We start from the raw sequence: 25939 nt of genomic DNA on the forward strand, positions 1-25939 counted from the left end.
TCAATATAAAAGAAAGTACCATAAAACTCCTAGAAGATAATGTAGGAAAACATCTTCAAGACCTTGTATTAGGCGGCCACTTCCTAGACTTTACACCCAAAGCACAAGCAACAAAAGAAAAAATAGATAAATGGGAACTCCTCAAGCTTAGAAGTTTCTGCACCTCAAAGGAATTTCTCAAAAAAGGTAAAGAGGCAGCCAACTCAATGGGAAAAAATTTTTGGAAACCATGTATCTGACAAAAGACTGATATCTTGCATATATAAAGAAATCCTACAACTCAATGACAGTAGTACAGACAGCCCAATTATAAAATGGGCAAAAGATGTGAAAAGACAGTTCTCTGAAGAGGAAATACAAATGGGCAAGAAACACATGAAAAAATGTTCAGCTTCACTAGCTATTAGAGAGATGCAAATTAAGACCACAATGAGATACCATCTAACACCGATTAGAATGGCTGCCATTAAACAGGAAACTACAAATGCTGGAGGGGATGTGGAGAAATTGGAACTCTTATTCATTGTTGGTGGGACTGTATAATGGTTCAGCCACTCTGGAAGTCAGTCTGGCAGTTCCTTAGAAAACTAGATATAGAGTTACCATTCGATCCAGCGATTGCACTTCTCGGTATATACCCGGAAGATCGGAAAGCAGTGACACGAACAGATATCTGCACGCCAATGTTCATAGCAGCATTATTCACAATTGCCAAGAGATGGAAACAACCCAAATGTCCTTCAACAGCTGAGTGGATAAATAAAATGTGGTATATACACACGATGGAATACTACATGGCAGTAAGAAGGAACGATCTCGTAAAACATATGACAACATGGATGAACCTTGAAGACATAATGCTGAGCGAAATAAGCCAGGCACAAAAAGAGAAATATTATATGCTACCACTAATGTGAACTTTGAAAAATGTAAAACAAATGGTTTATAATGTAGAATGTAGGGGAACTAGCAATAGAGAGCAATTAAGGAAGGGGGAACAATAATCCAAGAAGAACAGATAAGCTATTTAATGTTCTGGGGATACCAAAGATTGACTATGGTCTGTTAATTTCTGATGGATATAGTAGGAACAAGTTCACAGAAATGTTGCTATATTAGGTAACTTTCTTGGGGTATAGTAGGAACATGTTGGAAGTTAAGCAGTTATCTTAGGTTAGTTGTCTTTTTCTTACTCCCTTGTTATGGTCTCTTTGAAATGTTCTTTTATTGTATGTTTGTTTTCTTTTTAACTTTTTTTTTCATACAGTTGATTTAAAAAAGAAGGGAAAGTTAAAAAAAAAAAAAAAGGAAAACAAGGAAAAAAAAAAGATGTAGTGCCCCCTTGAGGAGCCTGTGGAGAATGCAGGGGTATTCGTCTACCCCACCTCCATGGCTGCTAACATGACCACAGACATAGGGGACTGGTGGTTTGATGGGTTGAGCCCTCTACCACAGGTTTTACCCTTGGGAAGACGGTTGCTGCAAAGGAGAGGCTAGGCCTCCCTATGGTTGTGCCTAAGAGCCTCCTCCCGAATGCCTCTTTGTTGCTCACATGTGGCCCTGTCTCTCTAGCTAAGCCAACTTGAAAGGTGAAATCACTGCCCTCCCCCCTACGTGGGATCAGACACCCAGGGGAGTGAATCTCCCTGGCAACGTGGACTATGACTCCCGGGGAGGAATGTAGACCTGGCATCGTGGGACGGAGAACATCTTCTTGACCAAAAGGGGGATGTGAAAGGAAATGAAATAAGCTCCAGTGGCAGAGAGATTCCAAAAGGAGCCGAGAGGTCACTCTGGTGGGCACTCTTATGCACACTTTAGACAACCCTTTTTAGGTTCTAAAGAATTGGGGTAGCTGGTGGTGGATACCTGAAACTATCAAACTACAACCCAGAACCCATGAATCTGAAAGACAGTTGTATAAAAATGTAGCTTATGAGGGGTGACAGTGGGATTGGGAAAGCCATAAGGACCACACTCCCCTTTGTCTAGTTTATGGATGGATGAGTAGAAAAATAGGGGAAGGAAAAAAACACACAAAGGTACCCAGTGTTCTTTTTTACTTCAATTGCTCTTTTTCGCTCTAATTATTATTCTTGTTATTTTTGTGTGTGTGCTAATGAAGGTGTCAGGGATTGATTTAGGTGATGAATGTACAACTATGTAATGGTACTGTGAACAGTCGAAAGTGCGATTTGTTTTGTATGACTGCGTGGTATGTGAATATATCTCAATAAAATGAAGATAAAAAAAAAAGAAAAAAAAAAAAAGAAACCTCAGAATACATAATATTTAAACACCATTAAGCACCAAATAGAGTAACACTAAAATATTTGAAACAGGAATACTTAATTTTTTTAAAAAGCAGCAGATCGTGTGTGGGGGGTTCCGGTGCTATCCTGTATATTAAGAATGTTTAGCAGCGTCTCTGGCCTCTACCCATTAGATGCTGAGTGCAACACCTCCTCCTCCCCCTCTCCCCCTCCCAGTTGTGAGAACCAAAAATGTCTCTAGACATTGCCAGCTGTACCCTGGGAGCAAAATCACCTTCAGTTGAGAATCACTGAGATGGACCTGGATTTGAATTTCAGCTCTCGTACCTATGGCCATGTGAAGTAATACATTACCTGACTCTTAAACCTTAGTTTTCTTATTAAGTGAGATAATGTGTGTACAGGTTTATCTCAGCACCTGACACATAGAGTTCAGTAAATGATAGCAATTATTGTGATTCTGAATCCTGTTGTCTTTTGTGCCTGTCTTCCTCTCTATCCCTATGAGTGAAGTGTCCCTTTGCATAGCCTCTGGCCAAGTTGTTGAATGGGAATTTCTCATCTAAGATATTCAAAGTGCCTTGATTTTTTTATATGGGTAGTTAGTATAGGCTTCAGGTTTGCTTTCTCCCCTGCTGTGGATTTGCTTTTCTCCCTATTGTGTTGTTGTTTGAGTTAGGCCAAATTTGGAGTAGATGGATTAGATAGATTATTTCATTTGAATCACCTCCTGGCGTAGCATTGTATATACTGTTATTTGCATATTCATAACCTCTTGAATTAGACTCAGTATGTTAAAGGCTAGTTCAGGCTAATAGGAATCAGACCTATAGAAATTGGGAAGATAAGACTAAAGCTTTATTTTTGTTTTTCATTATTATTTTTAACACTGGGACTCGGTCCAATCAAAAATATAGTACTTGTTTTTTAGCCTAATTTTTTTAGCAAGAATGATTAAGAAAATTAATAGTCTATAATAGCTTTGATGTACATTATCTCATTTAAACTTTATTAAAACTGTTCTGTGAAAAGGTAAGAAAGGAGATAAGGAAAGGGAAATTGTGTACTACAAGTGCACAGGAAGTGCATAGGAAGACACTATGATAAGTGCTTTATATTATCTCATTTTCTCCTTACAGTATCTGCAAAGTAAGTAGCATTATCCCTCGTTTGTAGGTTAGCGAATGATGGTTCTTTTACCCAAGATTACACATCTGGTAAGTGAGTGACAGAACCACAGGAACCCAGGTTTTTATTCCAAAGCTCATTTTCCATTTTCGTAATGCCATGTTAGCGCCTCCAAATGAGGAGCATATGTGTCTGCCTTAAATTTCTTTGTAGACCGTGCATATTTACCTATTCTGTGGACCACAGGATAATAGTATAATATGTAGGGTATTGGGACTGTGATCAATCGTTTTTTATGTTGCCAATGAGGCATAAAGACTTGCCTATTCCCAGTTTCTCTGGCTCTCTGTGGACTTAATCTCTGCTTCTCCTGGTCCAATGCAGTTATTTCTGGCTTATGGGAATAAGGAAAGCTTTTGGGTCCAGCCTTTATGAAACTTATTTTTTTTTATTATGTGTATTATCTTAGCTTTTTTTGTTTCATATTGCTCAAGAATGCAGAGTGGTTAAATTTTAAGCTATGAAATATATGTTTGGCAAGAGCTGAGTAAAAGAGACTTACTGAAAAATCAAGAGGACTTCATATCCGATAGAAAAATAGTCTCAAAACTGCCGTGTGATCTGTTTGTTCTAATAGACTACTCAGTAAAAGATGTTGTAAGTCTAGAGTTGCCTAAAACTCTTCTATTGGTGAAATTTGTATTTTTAGTTGAGAGAAGAAAAGTTAGAAGAGGAGAAAACTTCAGAAGATCAGATCTACAAGCTGTTACCAGAGGATACAGAAACAGGGAAAAAGAAAATGGATGAACAGAAAAAAAGAGATGAGCCATTAGCACTGAAAACAAATCTGGAACATGTAAGTAGATCACTGTTTTGATGGACCTCTGCCTCAGAATCAGCAGCTAGCCCAGGTGACATGGATGGTGACAAGGAAAATCCATGGTGAATTATGAGACCAGTAATAGTCATTGACAGTGCAATTTAAGAGTAGTAAAGAACTTAGGGTCTAGGTAAGAGCTGGAGAAAATAATTTATGAATGGGACAGTGAGACCTGTGTGGAAAAATTAAGGGAACAGTGGGAAAAATGGTGGGAGGGAAACCTAGTATAGTATACTACTGGTGATGAGTTTGGTATATATTTTGTCATTTTGATTCTTGTGCTGTTATTTGACATTTAATTTTTATAAGTCGTATATTCTCAACTAGTTTTCCTTAAGGCTTGTATTTTACTTCTTTTTATTCTTTATAATGCCCTAAGAAATACAGTGCTAAATATAAGGTAGACCTTCAGTATTAGATTAGATACTAAACTTAGTCTAATTGGACTTTTAATTGGGCCAAATCTTGCCTGAAATTTTTTTTCATTATTTATTTATGAAGCAACACACTATACAAGGTTGTAAGAGGTATATGTAACTTATATAATAAAACACTTTTGGAGGGTCTACTGTTTACACTCAAACAGATAATTGCAATTGAGTTTTATTTCTTTAGTAAGGCATATTGGATTGGGCATCTGCTAGTGCTTGCTGTGTGCACTGAAAATATCTTTAGAGTCATATCTTTTTAAATATTTTGTGATTCAGGTTGATCTATTGGAAGCTGAAATTAATAAAACTTGACCATCTATAAAGACAGGCAACATAGCAGTGTAGGAAAAAAAAAATCTCTGGACCAGACTAACAAACTGTATGGCTTTGGCCAAGTTTACTTAATTTCTCTGTGCTTCTGGTTTACTTTTTGCAAAGGCATTTTTTTCCTGAACTTCCAAAACTGAAATTATGTAAGTTTTCTTGGATCAGTAGTATTTGCTGACTGCCTCATGTATGTGGGGCTCTCTGACTTCATTTATAATAATAACAATTATTATTTATTATTAAAAGAATCAAAAAGTACAAATTTTCAATTTTTTATTAGTAATAGTCAATTTCACAAAAATTTCTATGCAAAAACACATTGAATAAAATATGACCTAAAAACATTTCAAGTTTTAGACTTTTGTGATTTTGCCTTTTTTTAAAATATATTTTTAAGGATTTTTTTAATGGGCCTAATTTTGCATTAAATAGGTCTTTAAGAGTTTTCGGTGTTGAGCAAATAATTTCATTTAGTTTAGCCAAGGCTTCTTTCAAACTGGGACCAAGAGAAGCTTAAATGGTCTTTGTGGAGAGCCAATTTAAGGATTATATTTTATACAGGGAATATTACAATTAGAGCTCAACTGACCGTTTCACTCTTTTGCCCAGAAAATCCCCAGTGACTTTCCATTATCTGCAGAATTAAATGAAAAATCTTCACCCTAACATTCAAGGCCTCTCTTAGGATGATTCCAGCTTATATTTCCATCCTTGCTTTATACCCCAAACTCTAGGGAACAGAGCCCATTGCTTTCCCCCAGATGTGTACTCTGTGCTTTCCCTCCCTGGGGTCTTTTGCTCTTGCACTTTCATCTCATTCAAATGCCACCCAGCTTACCTTCTGTTGAAAGGCTACTCATGTTTCCATGTCCAGTTCAAAAGGTGTCTGCTTCATGAGGATTTTAGGAATTCCTCACTGGCTTCTCCACTCCTATCATTCCTTCCTCCACCCCACCTCCATACAATTCATAACTTTTACAGGACTTATTTTATTCTCCCATACATTACAATTATTCGTGTGTTTGTATTTCTCTTACAATATTGTAAGTTTGTTGAGTGTAGGAAATGTGTCCTGCCCATTTTAGAATCTGCTCTGGTGCCTTGCACGTTACAGGTGTTTGATATTGTTGTCAAATCGAATTTCACTAGGGGGAGGAAAGGGTTTATTCTAGAAACAGATTATCATTTCTTATTTTTTAAGAATGGAAAAAAGTGGGCACAATGTTTAATTTGTTATAATTTGTTATGATACAAGTAATATCATGTGAATTGTTGGAAAACAATTGGGTATAACAATTTTGTCATATCAAGAAATGATAAAACAAAAAGTAAAAATTACTTGTTATCCTATAACCTAGAGATAATCCCTATAAATTATTTTGGTAAATAGCCTACCAAACTTCCTTTCTAAGCATGTGTGTGCACATGTGCACACACCCACATATATATATATATACATACACATATTATGATTATTTTTTCAGAAAATGCAATCCAGTGTACATATGGCTTTATAACCTTTTTTTTCTAGTTAACTATAAAGTATAGCTATCTTTCCATGTAAATAGAGTACACATCATTATTTTTAATGTCTTCTAGTGTTCTTGACTATAGAATTTATTTAACTAATTTATTTAATCCATCTCCTGTTGAGATTTTGTAATTTCAACACCGTTGTGATGAAATCCACTTATCTCATTAATTCCTTAGAATAAATTACATAAGTGTAATGATCAGGTCAAAAGGTGTTTCCTTTTTAAGGTTTTTGGTATTTATTACTGAATTGCCCTCTGAAAGCTCCCACCATCAGTACATGAGCACACTAAACTTATTTCCTCACACCCTTGCCAACTCTAGGTATAACATCCTTTAAATTTTCTTGGCACAACATTATTCTAGGTGTCACTACAGAGATTTTATTTATGTGTAATTTGTATCATTTTAGGAATCTGCAATGCTATAGTCCTATTTTTATCCAAGGTGAAAGATGTGAGGTAAATATTTTCCTATCATATGGTTCTAGATTTTGTAGGGGTAGAAGTAGAGGAATAGGATAGCCTCTGTTTAAAAATTATTTCTTTATTTGTACTGTATCTATTTTGCAAAAATTAAAAAGAACTTGACATATATCTATTATAATACCGAGGCTGCTGCTTAAAAGATTAATTGTATTTAAATTAATACAAACAAAATCTATCTTTTGTTGCGGGCCTACTACTTGTTAACTAATATGCTAGGTGCTTTTAATGACTTACCACCATCTATGTAGTAGATGAAGCAATCTTTATTTTATAGGAAGTTTTGAGGAATTCTGAGGCTCAGAAAAAGAAAAGTAACTAACTCACAGTGACAATGCTAGCTAAGTAGTAGAGATGGGATTTGAACACTCTTTTATGTCATACTGAACTGATTATGAATAGAAGCCTAAATAGACAGAAATTGCCAGTATTTATGCCCTGAGTCTATTGGTATTAAACACTTTTCTTTTTTTTCCCAGGAATTAGGAAGAGACTATCTTTTAAAATTCAATGATATGTTAGTACTGTAAAGTTTCTCCATTGAATAGTTTATGCAACAGGGCTCTTTCTTTAAGGAGTGATGCCCTACAAAATTGGAAGGTCACACTGTAAATTATAATCCTTCAGCTCTCCCTCAAAGACTAATCATGAGGAAACACAGCCTATTGTATGTAGGTGCTTATCAGCCTAGAGAACAATAGAACTGTAAGATACCTTGCATGTCTATATCTACAACTCTTACTTTGATGATCATTTGAAAATTAGGTAACCAGTTAATTGTTAGATTATATTTTTTGTCTACCTGCTGTATGATGTTACTGGGAATGTTTTAAAAAGACAGTCACTCAGAGTTTATTGTCTAAAGAGGAAGACAGACCCCCTTAAGTAAAAAGTTGCAGTTCAGTGTGATTAGTTGCTACCTATGAAAAGAAAAAGACTTTCATATTGAATCATGAGGCAAAACCTTACTATATGTTTATATGCAAAAAGCACATCTAAAAGAGACTCCACATGTAAAACAAGAGACTTCAAAATAAAATAAAAATAAATGGACACAGACAAGATGGGAAAAGGTATTTGGAAACCTTTGTGGAGCAAGTGACATTTAAGATGACTCCGAAAGCCAATGAGCATTTTATAGGCAGAAAAAGGGAAAGGGAAATTTTAGGCCAAGGGAGTAGCATGTTTAAAAGCATTGCGGTTTTGAAAGACTGGTACATGTAGAGTATAGAAAGTAGTTTGGTTGTGTCTAGAGCTCAAGAAGTTCATGTGTGAAAGAAGGTTGGGCCTGGTTTGTGATGGTTATTATTGTATCATACTGAGATGTAAGACAGTGACAGTGAGTATGGATATAAGAGTTAGATCTGAGAGACGTTTTAGGAGTAAAATCGATTGTCAAATAATAGAATGAGCATGGAGGCAATCTGGAGACAGAGTCTGGATTTATGTACCAGCTTTAGCTACTTACTGGCTCTGTAATACTAGGCAAAGTAACTACTCTGATCCTCAGTATGCCTTCTCTAAAAGATGGATAATAAGCCCTATTTAATAGGGCTGATATAAAGAGTAAATGAAATGAAATGTTTGGAAGTGCTGGAATACTCAAAAGTTCTGTTAAAAATGTTCTTATGACTTAGGAAAAAGGGAAAAGAAAGAGTCATAGAAGGCACCAAGGTTTCTAGCTGTGTTGGTGGAGTTAGTAGTTGGTGGTGGGGCTAGAGAAGAGAGATGGTGAGTTTGGATTTGGGATGTATTGAGCTTGAGCAACATTTGGGCTATCCAGATCAGGATCTTGAGGAGGCAGTTGGAAACATAGATCAGGAACTTGGAGAGTGGTAATATATAGAAAAAGAGGTTTGGAAACAACAGTGAGGAGAAAGTTCCATGGGAACCCCAAATGGACATTGTTGTCTCCCTTTTCTCCCTGCCAGTGTCCTGCACGTCTCTCAGATTCAGAGAATGAAGAACCTTCCCGAGGCAAGACAACACAAACACACCGTTCAGCATTTGTCTCCAAGAACAATTCCTACTCCTTAGCTTTCCTGACAGGGTAAGACACTGACACTGAATTCAGTCAGGGTTCTTTCACTTTGGGGTATGAGACAAAAGGGACTGGGAGAGCGAAGGTATTTTTTTTTCCTGCTAATTTGGAGGGGGGTGGAAGGGAAGAAAAAAGGTGGAAACTGGTTTTCAGATACAGATTAGGGAGAAATGACTGACCTCAAATTTTAAAGAAAAGTAAAATTTACCCATTTCTGGCATCCTCAAGGTAGGATTGGACTAACTGCTCTGCTGCACAGTGTGAACCTTCTGTCCTGGGCAGAAACAACAAAGTCTTCAGTCTAACAATATCCACTGACTCTCCCTCTGGACTTTTTTCTCTTAGTAGGAAGTGAGGCCAGAGTTTATTTTATTTTGAATGCCTAGACGTAAATTTTATCTTAGTAGGTTTCAAGAGGGCAAACTGAAAAGTTTTTAAGAATCTTGTCATGGGGTCTCTTCATCTTTAGACTTTGCAGGCTCCAGGGAGGATGAGAGGGAGGAATGGATGAATGTCAGTTGATGGAGAGATGGATGGATGGTTAGTTGGATGGAAGGAAGGAAGGAATCATTCATTTATTCAACAGACATTTTGAAAATAGCTGCTATGTGCCATGTTCTGTTTTAATATAGAGATCAAAAGAAATACTCTTTACCCCATTTTGCTGTCTTTTTTCCTTTAAAGCTGGCATTGTCCACTCTTCTCCCTAGGACTCCTCTCTTTCTTCCCACCGGCATTATGTTAAAATAGATCTCTCTTTCTTGCTGCCTCTATGGACACACACCAGTCTCCTTTTATCTTAAGGCTTTTACTACTTGTCACTAATAAATATGACAAAAAGAAGCTATGAAAATTTAAGAATTTTATAAAGTGCTTACTGTTGTGACCCTGAATATAGCTTTTATTTCTGAATCCCTTTTGTATATGTTCTTTTGGAGCAGTCTGGTTTTCCTCTGTTATTTCTGAGAGTAAAATTCACTAAACCTCTTTTACTTTTAAAAGCGTCCCCTTCTCTAGGTAATGGTAGCTCCTTCTCCCAGAAAGGTCCCTTCTTGGAATATTTATTCACTCATTTGTCATTTGTTGAATGTCTGTTGTATCATAGCCACTTAAACTTAATTCAGTAAGATGTAAGCCAGTGTACTTTCCATTTATGATGAAGATGGGACTCTTGTTGTGTATGTATGAACTTGAACTATAGATATCATCTAAAGTTAAAAATAATTCGGCAGGGCAAGATGGCGGATTGGTGAGCTGTATGTTTTAGTTACTCCTCCAGGAAAGTAGGTAGAAAGCCAGGAACTGCGTGGACTGGGCACCACAGAGCAATTTGACTTTGGGCATACTTCATACAACACTCATGAACATGTTGAACTGCTGAGATCAGTGAAATCTGTAAGTTTTTGCGGCCAGGGGACCCGCGCCCCTCCCTGCCAGGCTCAGTCCCGTGAGAGGAGGGGCCTTCAGCGCTGGGAAGGAGAAGGGATAACTGCAGTGGCAGCTCTTATCGGAAACTCATTCTACTGATCCAAACTCCAACCATAGATAGACTGAGACCAGACACCAGAGAATCTGAGAGCAGCCAGCCCAGCAGAGAGGAGATAGGCATAGCAAAAAAACAGCAAGAAAAACTCCAAAATGAAAGCAGAGGATTTTTGGAGTTCTGGTGAACATAGAAAGGGGAAGGGCAGAGCTCAGGCCCTGAGGCTCATATGCAAATCCTGAAGAAAAACTGATCTCTCTGCCCCCTGGATCTTTCCTGAATGGCCCTAATTGCTTTGTCTCTTAGCATTTCAATAGCCCATTAGATCTGCGAGGAGGGCTTTTTTTTTTTTTTTTTTTTTAATCTTTTTTTTTTTCTGTTTCTAAAACAATTACTCTAAGAAGCCCAATACAGAAAGCCTCAAAGACTTGCAATGTGGGCAGGTCAAGACAAGAGCAGAACTAAGAGAGCTCTGAGACAAAAGGCAGTAATCCAGTGGCTGAGAAAATTCACTAAACACCACAACTTCCCAAGAAAAGGGGGGTGTCCGCTCACAGCCATCATCCTGGTGGACAGGAAACACTCCTGCCCGTCGCCAGCCCCATAGCCCAGAGCTGCCTCAGACAACCCAGTGTGACGGAAGTGCTTCAGATAACAGGCACACACCACAAAACTGGGCGTGGACATTAGCCTTCCCTGCACCCTCAGCTGGTTGTCCCAGAGTTGGGAAGGTGGAGCAGTGTGAATTAACAAAGCCCCATTCAGCCATCATTTCAGCAGACTGGGAGCCTCCCTACACAGCCCAGCAGCGCAGAACCACCCTGGGGGGACGGCACTCACCTGTGACATAGCACAGTCATCCCTCAACAGAGGACCAGGGGGTGCACGGCCTGGAAGAGGGACCCACTCGCAAGTCTCAGGAGCCATACACCAATACCAAGGACTTGTGGGTCAGTGGCAGAGACAAACTGTGGCAGGACTGAACTGAAGGATTAGACTATTGCAGCAGCTTTAAAACTCCAGGAACATCAGGGAGATTTGATTGTTAGAGCCACCCCCCCATCCCTGATCGCCCAGACACACGCCCCATATACAGGGCAGGCAACACCAACTACACACGCAAGCTTGGTACACCAATTGGGCCCCACAAGACTCACTCCCCCACTCAACACAAAGGCAAAGGAGGGGAGAACTGGCTTGTGGAGAACAGGTGGCTTGTGGACGCCACCTGCTGGTTAGTTAGAGAAAGTGTACTCCACGAAGCTGTAGATCTGATAAATTAGAGATAAGGACTTCAATTGATCTACAAATCCTAAAAGAACCCTATCAAGTTCAGCAAATGCCAAGAGGCCAAAAACAACAGAAAATTATCAAGCATATGAAAAAACCAGACGATATGGATAACCCAAGCCCAAGCACCCAAATCAAAAGATCAGAAGAGACACAGCACCTAGAGCAGCTACTCAAAGAACTAAAGATGAACAATGAGACCATACTATGGGATACAAAGTATATCAAGAAGACCCTAGAAGAGCATAAAGAAGACATTGCAAGACTAAATAAAAAAAAATAGATGATCTTATGTAAATTAAAGAAACTGCTGACCAAATTAAAAAGATTCTGGACACTCATAGTACAAGACTAGAGGAAGTTGAACAATGAATCAGTGACCTGGAAGATGACAGAATGGAAAATGAAAGCACAAAAGAAAGAATGGGGAAAAAAATCGAAAAAATCGAAACGGACCAAAGGGATATGATAGATAATATGAAACGTCCTAATATAACACTCATTGGTGTTCCAGAAGGGGAAGAAAAGGGTAAAAGTCTAGGAAGAGTATTCAAAAAAATTGTTGGGGAAAACTTCCCAAACCTTCCAAACACCATAAATACACAAATCATAAATGCCCAGCGAACTCCAAATAGAATAAATCCAAATAACCCACTCCGAGACATATTCTGATGACACTGTCAAACACGGAAGAGAAGGAGCAAGTTCTGAAAGCAGCAAGAGAAAAGCAATTCACCACATACAAAGGAAACAGCATAAGACTAAGTAGTGACTACTCAGCAGCCACCATGGAGGCAAGAAGGCAGTGGCACGATACATTTAAAATTCTGAGTGAGAAAAATTTCCAAACAAGAATACTTTATCCAGCAAAGCTCCCCTTCAAATTTGAGGGAGAGCTTAAAATTTTCACAGACAAACAAATGCTGAGAGAATTTGCTAACAAAAGACCTGCCCTACTGGAGATACTAAAGGGAGCCCTACAGACAGAGAAACAAAGAAAGGACAGAGAGACTTGGAGAAAGGTTCAGTACTAAAGAGATTCAGTATGGGTACATTAAAGGATATTAATAGAGAGAGGGGAAAAATATATATGACAAACATAAACCAAAGGATAAGATGGCTGATTCAAGAAATGCCTTCACAGTTATAACGTTGAATGTAAATGGATTAAACTCCCCAATTAAAAGATAATAGATTCGCAGAATGGATTAAAAAAAATGAACCATTAATATATTGCATACAAGAGACTCATCGTAGACACAGGGACACAAAGAAATTGAAAGTGAAAGGATGGAAAAAAATATTTCATGCAAGCTACAGCCAAAAGAAAGCAGGTGTAGCAATATTAATCTCAGATAAAATAGACTTTAAATGCAGGGATGTTTTGAGAGACAAAGAAGACCACTACATACTAATAAAAGGGGCAATTCAACAAGAAGAAATAACAATCCTAAATGTTTATGCACCCAATCAAGGTGCCACAAAATACGTGAGAGAAACACTGGCAAAAGTAAAGGAAGCAATTGATGTTTCCACAATAATTGTGGGAGACTTCAACACATCACTGTCTCCTATAGATAGATCAACCAGACAGAAGACCAATAAGAAAACTGAAAACCTAAACAATCTGATAAATGAATTAGATTTAACAGACATATGTAGAACATTACATCCCAAATCACCAGGATACACATACTTCTCTAGTGCTCACGGAACTTTCTCCAGAATAGATCATATGCTGGGACATAAAACAAGCCTCAATAAATTTAAAAAGATTGAAATTATTCAAAGCACATTCTCTGACCACAATGGAATACAATTAGAAGTCAGTAACCATCAGAGACTTAGAAAATTCACAAATACCTGGAGGTTAAACAACACACTCCTAAACAATCAGTGGGTTAACGAAGAAATAGCAAGAGAAATTGCTAAATATATAGAGACGAATGATAATGAGAACACAACATACCAAAACCTATGGGATGCAGCAAAAGTGGTACTGAGAGGGAAATTTATAGCACTAAACGCATATATTAAAAAGGAAGAAAGAGCCAAAATCAAAGAACTAATGGATCAACTGAAGAAGCTAGAAAATGAACAGCAAACTAATCCTAAACCAAGTAGAAGAAAGGAAATAACAAGAATTAAAGCAGAAATAAATGACATAGAGAACAAAAAAACAATAGAGAGGATAAATATCACCAAAAGTTGGTTCTTTGAGAAGATGAACAAGATTGACAAGCCCCTAGCTAGACTGACAAAATCAAAAAGAGAGAAGACCCATATAAATAAAATAATGAATGAAAAAGGTGACATAACTGCAGATTCTGAAGAAATTAAAAAAATTATAAGAGCATACTATGAACAACTGTATGGCAACAAACTGGATAATGTGGTGGAAATGGACAATTTCCTGGAAACATATGAACAACCTAGACTGACCAGAGAAGAAATAGAGGACGTCAACCAACCCATCACAAGCAAAGAGATCCAATCAGTCATCAAAAATCTTCCCACAAATAAATGCCCAGGGCCAGATGGCTTCACAGGGGAATTCTACCAAACTATCCAGAAAGAACTGACACCAATCTTATTCAAACTCTTTCAAAACATTGAAGAAAATGGAACACTACCTAACTCATTTTATGAAGCTGACATCAATTTAATACGAAAACCAGGCAAAGATGCTACGAAAAAGGAAAACTACCGGCCAATCTCCCTAATGAATATAGATGCAAAAATCCTCAACAAAATACTTGCAAATCGAATCCAAAGACACATTAAAAAAATCATACACCATGACCAAGTGGGGTTCATTCCAGGCATGCAAGGATGGTTCAACATAAGAAAATCAATCAATGTATTACAACACATTAACAAGTCAAAAGGGAAAAATCAATTGATCATCTCAATAGAGTATTTGACAAAATCCAACATCCCTTTTTGATAAAAACACTTCAAAAGGTAGGAATTGAAGGAAACTTCCTCAACATGATAAAGAGCATATATGAAAAACCCACAGCCAGCATAGTACTCAATGGTGAGAGACTGAAAGCCTTCCCTCTAAGATCAGGAACAAGACAAGGATGCCCGCTATCACCACTGTTATTCAACATTGTGCTGGAAGTGCTAGCCAGGGCAATCCGGCAAGACAAAGAAATAAAAGGCATCCAAATTGGAAAAGAAGAAGTAAAACTGTCATTGTTTGTAGATGATATGATCTTATATCTGGAAAACCCTGAGAAATCGACGATACAGCTACTAGAGCTAACAAATTTAGCAAAGTAGTGGGATACAAGATTAACGCACATAAGTCAGTAATGTTTCTATATCCTAGAAATGAACAAACTGAAGAGAAACTCAAGAAAAAGATACCATTTTCAATAGCAACTAAAAAAATCAAGTACCTAGGAGTACACTTAAGCAAAGATGTAAAAGACCTATACAAAGAAAACTACATAACTCTACTAAAAGAAATAGAAGGGGACCTTAAAAGATGGAAAAATATTCCATATTCATGGATAGGAAGGCTAAATGTCATTAAGATGTCAACTCTGCCCAAACTTATCTACAGATTCAATGCAATCGTAATCAAAATTCCAACAACCTACTTTGCAGACTTGGAAAAGCTAGTTATCAAATTTATTTGGAAAGGGAAGATGCCTCGAATTGCTAAAGACACTCTAAAAAAGAAAAATGAAGTGGGAGGACTTATACTCCCTGACTTTGAAGCTTATTATAAAGCCACAGTTGTCAAAACAGCATGGTACTGGGACAAAGATAGACATATAGATCAATGGAATCAAATTAAGAATTCGGAGATAGACCCCCAGATCTATGGCCGACTGATATTTGATAAGGCCCCCAAAGTCACTGAACTGGGTCTTAATGGTCTTTTCAACAAATGGGGCTGGGAGAGTTGGATATCCATTTCCAAAAGAATGAAAGAGGACCCCTACCTCACACCCTACACAAAAATGAACTCAAAATGGACCAAAGATCTCAATATAAAAGAAAGTACCATAAAACTCCTAGAAGATAATGTAGGAAAGCATCTTCAAGACCTTGTATTAGGCGGCCACTTCCTAGACTTTACACCCAAAGCACAAGCAACAAAAGAAAAAATAGATAAATGGGAACTCCTCAAGCTTAGAAGTTTCTGTACCTCAAAGGAATTTCTCAAAAAGGTAAAGAGGCAGCCAGCTCAATGGGAAAAAATTTTTGGAAACCATGTATCTGACAGACTGATATCTTGCATATATAAAGAAATCCTACAACTCAATAACAATAGTACAGACAGCCCAATTATAAAATGGGCAAAAGGTATGAAAAGACAGCTCTCTGAAGAGGAAATACAGATGGCCAAGAAACACATGAAAAAATGTTCAGCTTCACTAGCTATTAGAGAGATGCAAATTAAGACCACAATGAGATACCATCTCACACCGATTAGAATGGCTGCCATTAAACAAACAGGAAACTACAAATGCTGGAGGGGATGTGGAGAAATTGGAACTCTTATTCATTGTTGGTGGGACTGTATAATGGTTCAGCCACTCTAGAAGTCAGTCTGGCAGTTCCTTAGAAAACTAGATATAGAGTTACCGTTCGATCCAGCGATTGCACTTCTCGGTATATACCCGGAAGATCTGAAAGCAGTGACATGAACAGATACCTGCACGCCAATGTTCATAGCAGCATTATTCACAATTGCCAAGAGATGGAAACAACCCAAATGTCCTTCAACAGATGAGTGGAGAAATAAAATGTGGTATATATACATGATGGACTACTACACGGCAGTAAGAAGGAACGATGTTGTGAAACATATGACAACATGGATGAACCTTGAAGACATAATGCTGAGCGAAATAAGCCAGGCACAAAAAGAGAAATATTATATCCTACTACTAATGTGAACTTTGAAAAATGTGAAACAAATGGTTTATAATGTAGAATGCAGGGGAACTAGCAATAGAGAGCAATTAAGGAAGGGGGAACAATAATCCAAGAAGAGCAGATAAGCTATCATGGATAAATTTAACGTTCTGGGTATGCCCAGAAATGACTATGGTCTGTTAATTTCTCATGGGTATAGTAGGAACAAGTTCACAGAAATGTTGCTATATTAGGTGACTTTCTTGGGGTAGAGTAGGAACATGTTGGAAGTAGTTATCTTAGGTTAGTTGTCTTTTTCTTACTCCTTTGTTATGGTCTCTTGGAAATGTTCTTGTATTGTATTTTTTTAAAATTATTTTTTTTATTTTTTTATTTTTCATCCAGTTGATTTAAAAAAAAAAAAAGTTCAAAAAAACAAGGAAAAAAATATGTAGGGCCCCCTTGAGGAGCCTGTGGAGAATGCAGGGATATTGGCCTACCCCACCTCAATGATTGGTAACATGACCACAGATAGTGGACTGGTGGTTTGATGGGCTGAGCCCTCTACCACAGGATTTACCCTTGGGAAGACTGTTGCTGCAAAGGAGAGGCTAGGCCTCCCTATAATTGTGCCTAATTTGTTGCTCAGATGTGGCCCTTTCTCTCTACCCAAGCCAACTTGAAAGGTGAAATCACTGCCCACCCCTCTACGTGGGATCAGACACCCAAGGGAGTGAATCTCCTGGCAACATGGAATATGACTCCCGGGGAGGAATATAGACCCGGCATCGTGGGATGGAGAACATCTTCTTGACCAAAAGGGGGATGTGAAAGGAAATGAAATAAGCTTCATTGACAGAGAGATTCCAAAAGGAGCCGAGAGGTCACTCTGGTGGGCGCTCTTATGCACAATTTAGACAACCCTTTTTAGGTTCTAAAGAAAAGCTGGTGGTAGATACCTGAAACTGTGAAACTACAACCCAGAACCCATGAATCTCGAAGACAATTGTATAAAAATGTAGCTTATGAGGGGTGACAATGGGATTGGGAAAGCCATAAGGACCACACTCCCCTTTGTCTAGTTTATGGATGGATGAGTAGAAAAATAGGGGAAGGAAACAAACAAAGAAACAAACAGACAAAGGTACCCAGTGTTCTTTTTCACTTTAATTGCTCTTTTTCACTTTAATTATGATTCTTGTTATTTTTGTGTGTGTGCTAATGAAGGTGTCAGGGATTCATTTAGGTGATGAATGTACAACTATGTAATGGTACTGTGAACAATCGAATGTATGATTTGTTTTGTATGACTGCATGGTATGTGAATATATCTCAATAAAATGAAGATTTAAAAAAAAATAATTCGATTGCTTGACCAAGAATTGTCAGCTGCTGATTGTGCATATATGGATTTTTTCTGTTTATAGCAGGCATCTCTTAATGTTTATAAGTATGAAGAGGGATATACTGAAAAGGAAAAAAGATCAGATTACTCATTCCAATCAAATCTTGGTAAATGCTCCCTGAAGTCAATAAATGTTTCTTAAGGCAATCTGTGATTAGTTAATTAATGTCTCATCATTTGAAATGATTTGGGAAAAAAAAAGTTTATATTAAAATCCAAATATGATACCAAGGGTAAATTGTCCCAATCAGTTGGAGTAAAAAGTGAACAGGTAAATTACAGTCTCTCTACCCTTTTAATTCATTCTTTTAAAAGGATTCCAGGTTAATTATGCCATTACTTAGAAATACCTAACAATGAACTTAGAAAATTTAAAGGGCAAAAGGGCAAAATGTAAAGCTTGTAGGGAAGGGTGTGCTTGTGATTAAGTGTGGCTCTGGAACATCTGTAATATATTTTCTTTTCCTGTTCCTTTGCCTATCCTTTCCCTTAACCTATATCACTGAGCCTTGGTGGGACTAATTTATAGGAAAATAGTTCTCTTAAGATTTTACCATTAAAAAATATTTCTGATCAGTATTGCACATTTCTGGATTTAGGGCTTCATTATTTTTCAAATATTCAAGGTGTAGACTGAGTTCAATTATTAAGGCAGTTGTTAAAACAAGCAATTAGAGTTAGTTGGTAGTGTTATCTTTGTATGAAATAATTTACTGATGTCATGGAAACGTTAAGTTGGAAAATCTATTATGGTAATAAAGTAAATTGCATCTCTTATTAGTCAACATGCTTTTTTCCTTAGATAAGAAAATAAAAAGTTTCAGATCCAAATTATATTTAGGAAAACAATATGGAATTGTTAGTGCCAGCAATGAAATGTAACACACGTATATATTAAAAAAAGAATTGGCATTGTTCATAGTTTTTGTATATTAAAAATGCATTTTTACTACTGTGCTGGTTTGAATGTATATGTCCCCCAGAAAAAGCTGTATTCTTTGATGCAATCTTGTGGGGCAGACATATTAGTGGAGATTAAGTTGGAATGTTTAGATTAGGTTGTTTGCATGGAAATGCGCCCCACCCAACTGTAGGTGATAACTCTTGATGAGATGTTTCCATGGAGGCGTGGCCCCACCCATTCAGGGTGGGCCTTGATGAGTGGAGCCATATAAATGAGCTGACAAACAGAAGAAAGTCAGTGCAGCTGAGAGTGACATTCTGAAGAGGAGCTACAGCCAAGAATGACATTTTGAAGAAAGCACAGGAGCTGCAGATGAGAGAGGGTTTGAAGATGGCTGTTGAAAGCAGACTCTTGCTCTAGAGAAGCTAAGAGAGGACAAATACCCCAAGTGTGACTAAGAGTGTGACATTTTTGAGGAACTGCACCCTAGAGAGGAACATCCTGGAAGAAAGACATTTTGAAACCAGAACTTTGGAGTGGATGCCAGCCACGTGCCTTCCCAGCTAACAGAGGTTTTCCGGACACCATTGGCCATCCTCCAGTGAAGGTACCCGATTGCTGATTGTTACCTTGGACACTTTATGGCCTTAAGACTGTAACTGTGTAACCAAATAACCCCCCTTTTATAAAAGCCAATCCATCTCTGGTGTTTTGCATTCCAGCAGCATTAGAAAACTAGAACAGATTTTGGTACCAGAATTGGGGTGCTGGTGCTGCTGGGTTTGCAAATACCAAACATGTTAGAACGGCTTTTTAAATGGATAAGGGGAAGATTCTGGAAGAACTGTGAGGAGCTTGATAGAAAAGGCCTAAACTGCTTTGAAGAGACTGTGGAAATATGGACTCTAAAGATACCTCTGACGAGGCCTTGAACAGAAATGATGAATGTGTTGTTGCGAACTGGAAGAAAAGCAATCCTTGTTTTAAAGTGGCACAGAATTTGGCAAAATTGAGTCCTGGTGTCAGATGGAAGGAAGAATTTGAAAGCGACAACCTGGAATACTTAGCTGAGGAGATCTCCAGACTATGTGTGGAGGATGTACCCTGGCTTCTCCTTGCAGCTTATAGTAAAATGTGAGCAGAGAGAGATAAACTTAGAACTGAACTCTTGGGTTCAAAGAAACCAGAAACTGATGGCTTGGAAAATTACAGGCTTCCAGAGGGTGGAATCTCAGAAGCTACAGCCCAATGGGAGGATATAACCAAACACGGAACCCGCTGCCATTTCAGTACAAGCCAAGATTGGAAAAGGAATTAAGCAGAAAGGATTTGTGGAAAGTGATGTTGTCGGATGGCTTTGACCCCTGTGTGAAGCCAACAATTTTTGCAAGATCTTCATAGACAGAGCTGTTGCCGGTCTGGACTGGGGGAGACAGACAAGGAAGAATTTGAAGGAAAAATTTCTTCAAAGACAGAGCCATGGAGGTTGAAGTCTGGAGTCAAGAGGTCTCAGGCTGGGAGAGTGGAGCAGCCCAAATGCATGGAAAGGGTGAGTTTGCCCTGGAGGTCGAGGGCGGTCCTTCTGCCTCGATGTTCAGGAAATGTTCTGCCATCCGAAGCCCCGAAAAGGGTGGAGCACATTCCCAGGGAATTGAGGAGAGCCTGGCTGCCACCACACTGTTCTGAAGCGGTTGAGCATGTGCCCTGGAGATGGAAGAGATTCTGGGTGCTGCCCCGATGTTTGAGGAGGGTGGGGCCAAGAAGGTGGTCTCCCCAATGTGTGGATATGTTGGAGAACTCACCCTAGCATTGGGAGAGGAAAGGGCTGCCGAAAAGGCCCTTAGGAAGGGTTAGACTCTCGCTCTCTCAAGCCCCAAGGATGCAACGTCATTCTGTAAATGACTCTCAGACTTTGAGATCTAATGGAGTTTGTCCTGCAGGTTTTAGGAACTGTTTTCATCCTGTGAACCCTGTTTTCTTTTCAGTTTCTCCTTATGGCAATGGGAATGTTTATCCTATGAATGTCCCTCCTTTGTATATTGGAAGCACATAACTTGTTCTAAGTTCACAGATCCACAGCTAAAGAAGAATTAGGCCTTAGGACTGACCACGCCTATAAGTGATTTTGATGGGATCTTGTACTTACCTATTGTTACTGAAATGATTTAAGTTTCTGTGATATTGTGATGGGATGGATGTATTTTGTATTTGGAAAGAATATGTTTTTCTGGGGTCCAGGGGGTGGAATGTGCTGGTTTGAGTGTATTATATCCCCCAGAAGAAGCCAGATTCTTTGATGCAATCTTGTGGGGCAGACATATTAGTGGAGATTAAGTTGGAATGTTTGGATTAGGTTGTTTGCATGGAAATGCACCCCACCCAACTGTAGGTGATAACTCTGATGAGATAATTTCCATGGAGGTGTGGCCCCACCCATTTAGGGTGGGCCTTGATAAGTGGAGCCATATAAATGAGCTGACAAACAAAAGGAACTCAGTGCAGCTGAGAATGGCACTTTGAAGAGGAGCTACAGCCAAGAGGGACACTTTGAAAGCACAGGAGCTATAGATGAGAAACAGTTTGAAGATGGCTGTTGAAAGCAGACTCTTGCTCTGGAGAAGCTGAGAGAGGACAAATATGCCAGGTGCAACTAAGAGTGACATTTTTGAGGAACTGCAGCCTAGAGAGGAATGTCCTGGAAAAAAGCCATTTTGAAACCAGAACTTTGGAGCAGACGCCAGCCACGTGCCTTCCCAGCTAACAGAGGTTTTCTGGACACCATTGGCCATCCTCCAGTGAAGGTACTCGATTGCTGATGTGTTACCTTGGACACTTTATGGCCTTAAGACTGTAACTGTGTAACAAATAAACCCCCTTTTATAAAAGCCAGTCGATCTCTGGTGTTTTGCATTCCGGCAGCATTAGCAAACCAGAACAACTACCTAAGAAACAACAGCAGAATAGATTTTCTTGTCTGTGAATTCTTTTCCTAAGGAGAGTCCCTATGTAACTGTTAAAGTTTTTACAACTGTGTTTTAGTCAATTGAATCTGCTATTTGTTTTACTTATCTACCTTATAAACTTTTCTTCCTTAAGACTCAAAGTATGGAGGTTAGCATGTGTAGGCATAAGTGATAGGATGGTTATTTTGGAAGGAATGCATCAGTAGATTCTGGGTGTGAGTCTTATCAATAGCTCAGCCTATCTTCAGTTGGAAAATTCAAAGTAAAGAGGGCTTTGCAACCATATTAATGAAATTCTACAGCTCTTTGAAAATGAAACTTTGTCTAAATATGCAGATAAACAGTTCTCTTAAGGTCATTTCTACATTAACCATAAAATATATGTTAATTGAAAAGAATTAACTTAAACATAAGTTGGATGTGTAATTGTAAAGTTGAACTTTTATTTTCAATTTCTGAAAAACTAGTTTTTAAAATTAATAATTTATTTTCCCTCATTCCTCCTTCTGCTTCCACAAGTCATCCAGAATGAAGCAAAAACCTGGTGGCAAATTCTTCTTAAAACAGCCTGAAAAACTATCTGTTGTTGAGCTGGTATATTTTCTTCTCTCTAAGAGCTACATGTCTAGTTGCATTTTCCTCTTTGCTATGGCTGTCAGGAAGCTTAGAACAAAGTTCTTAATTCAAATACCATGCCTCTCCAACTTGGCCCATAATGTTAAAAAAATCTTTCTATACCCTTCCTACATTTATTTAGTCTTTATTCTCTATTAAGGCTCAGTCTTTATATATTTTTACTGTAAGTCACTTCAAATTCTTTTGGGAAATAGGGCATAACTATAAATGAAATACAATCAAGAACTATAAAAGAAATACAATCAAACCATCCATTCCCTTTCCAGTAAAAAAAGAGCAACAACAACTAATGCAGTAATGCCAGCACTGCCATTCAGTAAAAAAATTGTATCTTAGATAAATTATACAATTTCTGGTACATGATAAGCCTTCGGTGACTATTGCTGTTGCTGCTGCTATTTTATTGTCATCTTTCAGAATATGGACTCTTAGAGTCTGAAAAGGACCTTAACTATTATCTTCTCCAAACGTTCTGCTTAATGGATGGGGAAACTAAAGCTTGGCAAGGGAACATGGCTTGCCAAATCTTAGAATGCTAGAATAGTAGGAACCTGAGTTAGAACTGAGATTTCTAGGCATCTTCATTTTCCAGAGCTGCTATCACAAATACCGCACAATGGGTTGTTTTAAACAATAGGAATCTATTGATTTGTAGTTGTGAGGTTTGAAGTCCAAAATAAAGATATTGGCAAGGTTTGATTTCTTCCCGAAGACTGTAGCATTCTGTTACTGGTTGCCAACAATGTTCTTGGTTCCTTGGCTTGTTTCTCTTGCTTCATGTTACCTGGGGATGTCTTCTCCTTTCTTGCTTCAGTGACTTCTGGATTCTCTTTATAATCCGGATTAAGACCCACCCTCATTCAGTTAGGCCACACCTTAACTAAAAATAACATCATCAAGATAATCCTGTTTATAGTGGGTTCACACCCACAGGGATGTGGATTAAGTTTAGGAGCATGTGTTCATCAGGATACGTAATTCAACCTACCACACTTTGCTTTTAGTTCACTGCTCTTTCTGCTATACCCCATAAACTCCTTAGAGTTCTCTGTGCTACCTTGCCCATCTTCCCCCCAAAACTGTGAACTCTTTGAAGGCAGAGGCATCTTGCTTACCATTGTATTTACAGTACTTAGTACAGTACCAGGCACATAGTAGGGGCTCAATAAACATTTGCAGAATGCTTGCATAAGATGAATCTTGTGCCTATGGGTGGGTTAAACTGGCACTTTGTCAGAACTGATTGTCAAACTTGCAATATAGGGCCTCTAGGAGGGAACTGGAGCTGTAGAGGAAGAGGCAGGCTGGTGGCTGTTTTTTTTTTTTAGGTTAGATTCCATAGGATCAATAAGGGAAGTATACTGTAAAGTTGCATTTAGCTTTATAATTCATTAGCAATAGCTTATAATATTTTTATAGATTCTCTTTAAAAAGATATTAGAAATTGAGCCTTAGGTACATCATTCTGTTTTCTTATGTCCAAATACTTTAAGCCTGGGTTTGTGGTACAGAGTGGGGCACATCAAAAGAGACTTGAAGGGGCTATGCTTCTTATAAGGTGTGTTTATGCGGGAGAGAAGTAGACAGATTGGCTGATAGTCTTAGCAATATGAAAGGAATGCCTAGTGTTGCAGTGAATTAAAATATCCGGACTTGGTTCCGCTTCCTTAAAATGAACAAATGAAAACACAGACGCTTTCAGGTAATGGAAACCAGACACATAAGTGATTTGATCTTTCAGGATTAGCTGTACGATTGATTAAAGGAGCCAAAGCCGGAGAGGTGGGAGGTGGGGAGGCTAGCCTGGAGATTTTAGGGAAGAAATAGTGGTGTAACCTTGAGTAAAATCAGTTGACCTCCTATATGTTACACCTATGTAAAATGCAGGTTATTGTGCCCTACCTTCTTGCTAGGCAAGGAGTTTTACTGGATGATTTCTTAAGATCTTTTCCAGCTGTAAAATCAAAATGTCTAGAGGTGGCTAAAAACAGTTTTGATGGATTGAAGATGATGTGGGAGCAGTTAGAACGTTCTATAAAAATCTAAAGTGACCAAGTGACAAGGAGGGAAGAAAGACTATGAGAGAAAGATGAGGTAGTATGAGTTAAAAGAAACTGCAAGACTTGATGATGGCTTGGGGCAGGTCATGTGTTGTGTATGTGCGTGTGTGCACACACACACTTGCTTATGGAGAGTGACAGGTTTTAGATGTGTCAGAATATCTCTATCATTTTAGAAGTGGAGATATCCTGGTAGTTTTCAGAAAGGCCTAGCAGGATGGTGAGGGGTAGCATTCAGGGGAACTAGCATTTTCCCAGTGCTTACTGGGGTATACTGCCACCATGGTGCTTTATATACGTTTCATTTAATCCTCACACTAATCTTGCAAGATTTGTAATACTATTTCCATTTTACAGCTGAGGAAATTGCAGTTCAAAGGGATTAAGTAACTTAGTTAAGAATCTTCAACTCAGTAGAGTGACAGAGTTGGAATTGGAACCCAGGTCTTTTGACTCCAAATCTATGCTCTTTCTACCAAACCATTGTCAGAGCACAGTGGGCCCTTTGCTTGTCTACCATCCTTCTATTTATTTAAAAATATATATATCCTATCTTGTTCTAAAAGATACAAAGTTGTTACAGAGGTGGGTGAGAAGCTGTTCAGTTACCCTGCTGTTTGAGAAGACTCATGTCCTTTTGCATTGTACTAGACTCTTTGGAATATAGAGCTATGGAAAAAAAATGTTTCTTTCCATCAGCAAAAGACTACTAGTGTATTTCCAGAATAGGCAAATATAGAGAAACAGAAAGTAGATCATTGGTTTATTAGGTTTGGGGATGGTAGCTAAAGGATAGAGGTTTCTTTTTTATATGAAAATGATCTAAAATTGTTTGTGGTGATGGTTACAGAATTCTATGAATATACTAAATGTGTTGATTGTACACTTAAAAAAATACTAGTATAGACCAGGTGGACAGTTAGTCCAGATCATAAATATACAAGGGAAGAATTGTAGCAAAATATTACCCATTTCTGGGTGCATGGCAGCTGCTCCTAGACACAAAAAGCTGCTGGTTTTACCCAAGTGTGTTATCTGTGTGGGAGGGGAAGTGGTCTTTCAAGTTACGGTTGGGGAGAGGGTCTTCTCCAGCCTTTAGTTTCCTAGTGGGACTCAGCTCTACCATACCAAGGTGGATGGTTCAACATAAGACAATCAATCAATGTAATACACCACATTAATAGAACAAAAGAATAGAACCACTTTTTCATTTCAATTGATG

General features: G+C 38.3%; 1 protein-coding gene across 1 annotated transcript in view; it reads left to right on the forward strand.

Annotated features, from left to right (window-relative positions):
* RNF169 (ring finger protein 169) overlaps positions 1-25939 on the forward strand; it is a 139075-nt gene that overhangs the window by 94813 nt on the left and 18323 nt on the right. Inside the window, exons 3-4 of the mRNA XM_037840659.1 lie at positions 4111-4257; positions 8989-9107. Coding sequence (XP_037696587.1) covers positions 4111-4257; positions 8989-9107 — 266 coding nt within the window. The remainder of the gene's footprint in view (positions 1-4110; positions 4258-8988; positions 9108-25939) is intronic.

Source organism: Choloepus didactylus, chromosome 6 (genome assembly GCF_015220235.1).
Source record: "Choloepus didactylus isolate mChoDid1 chromosome 6, mChoDid1.pri, whole genome shotgun sequence".
Classification (NCBI taxonomy): Eukaryota; Metazoa; Chordata; class Mammalia; order Pilosa; family Megalonychidae; genus Choloepus; species Choloepus didactylus.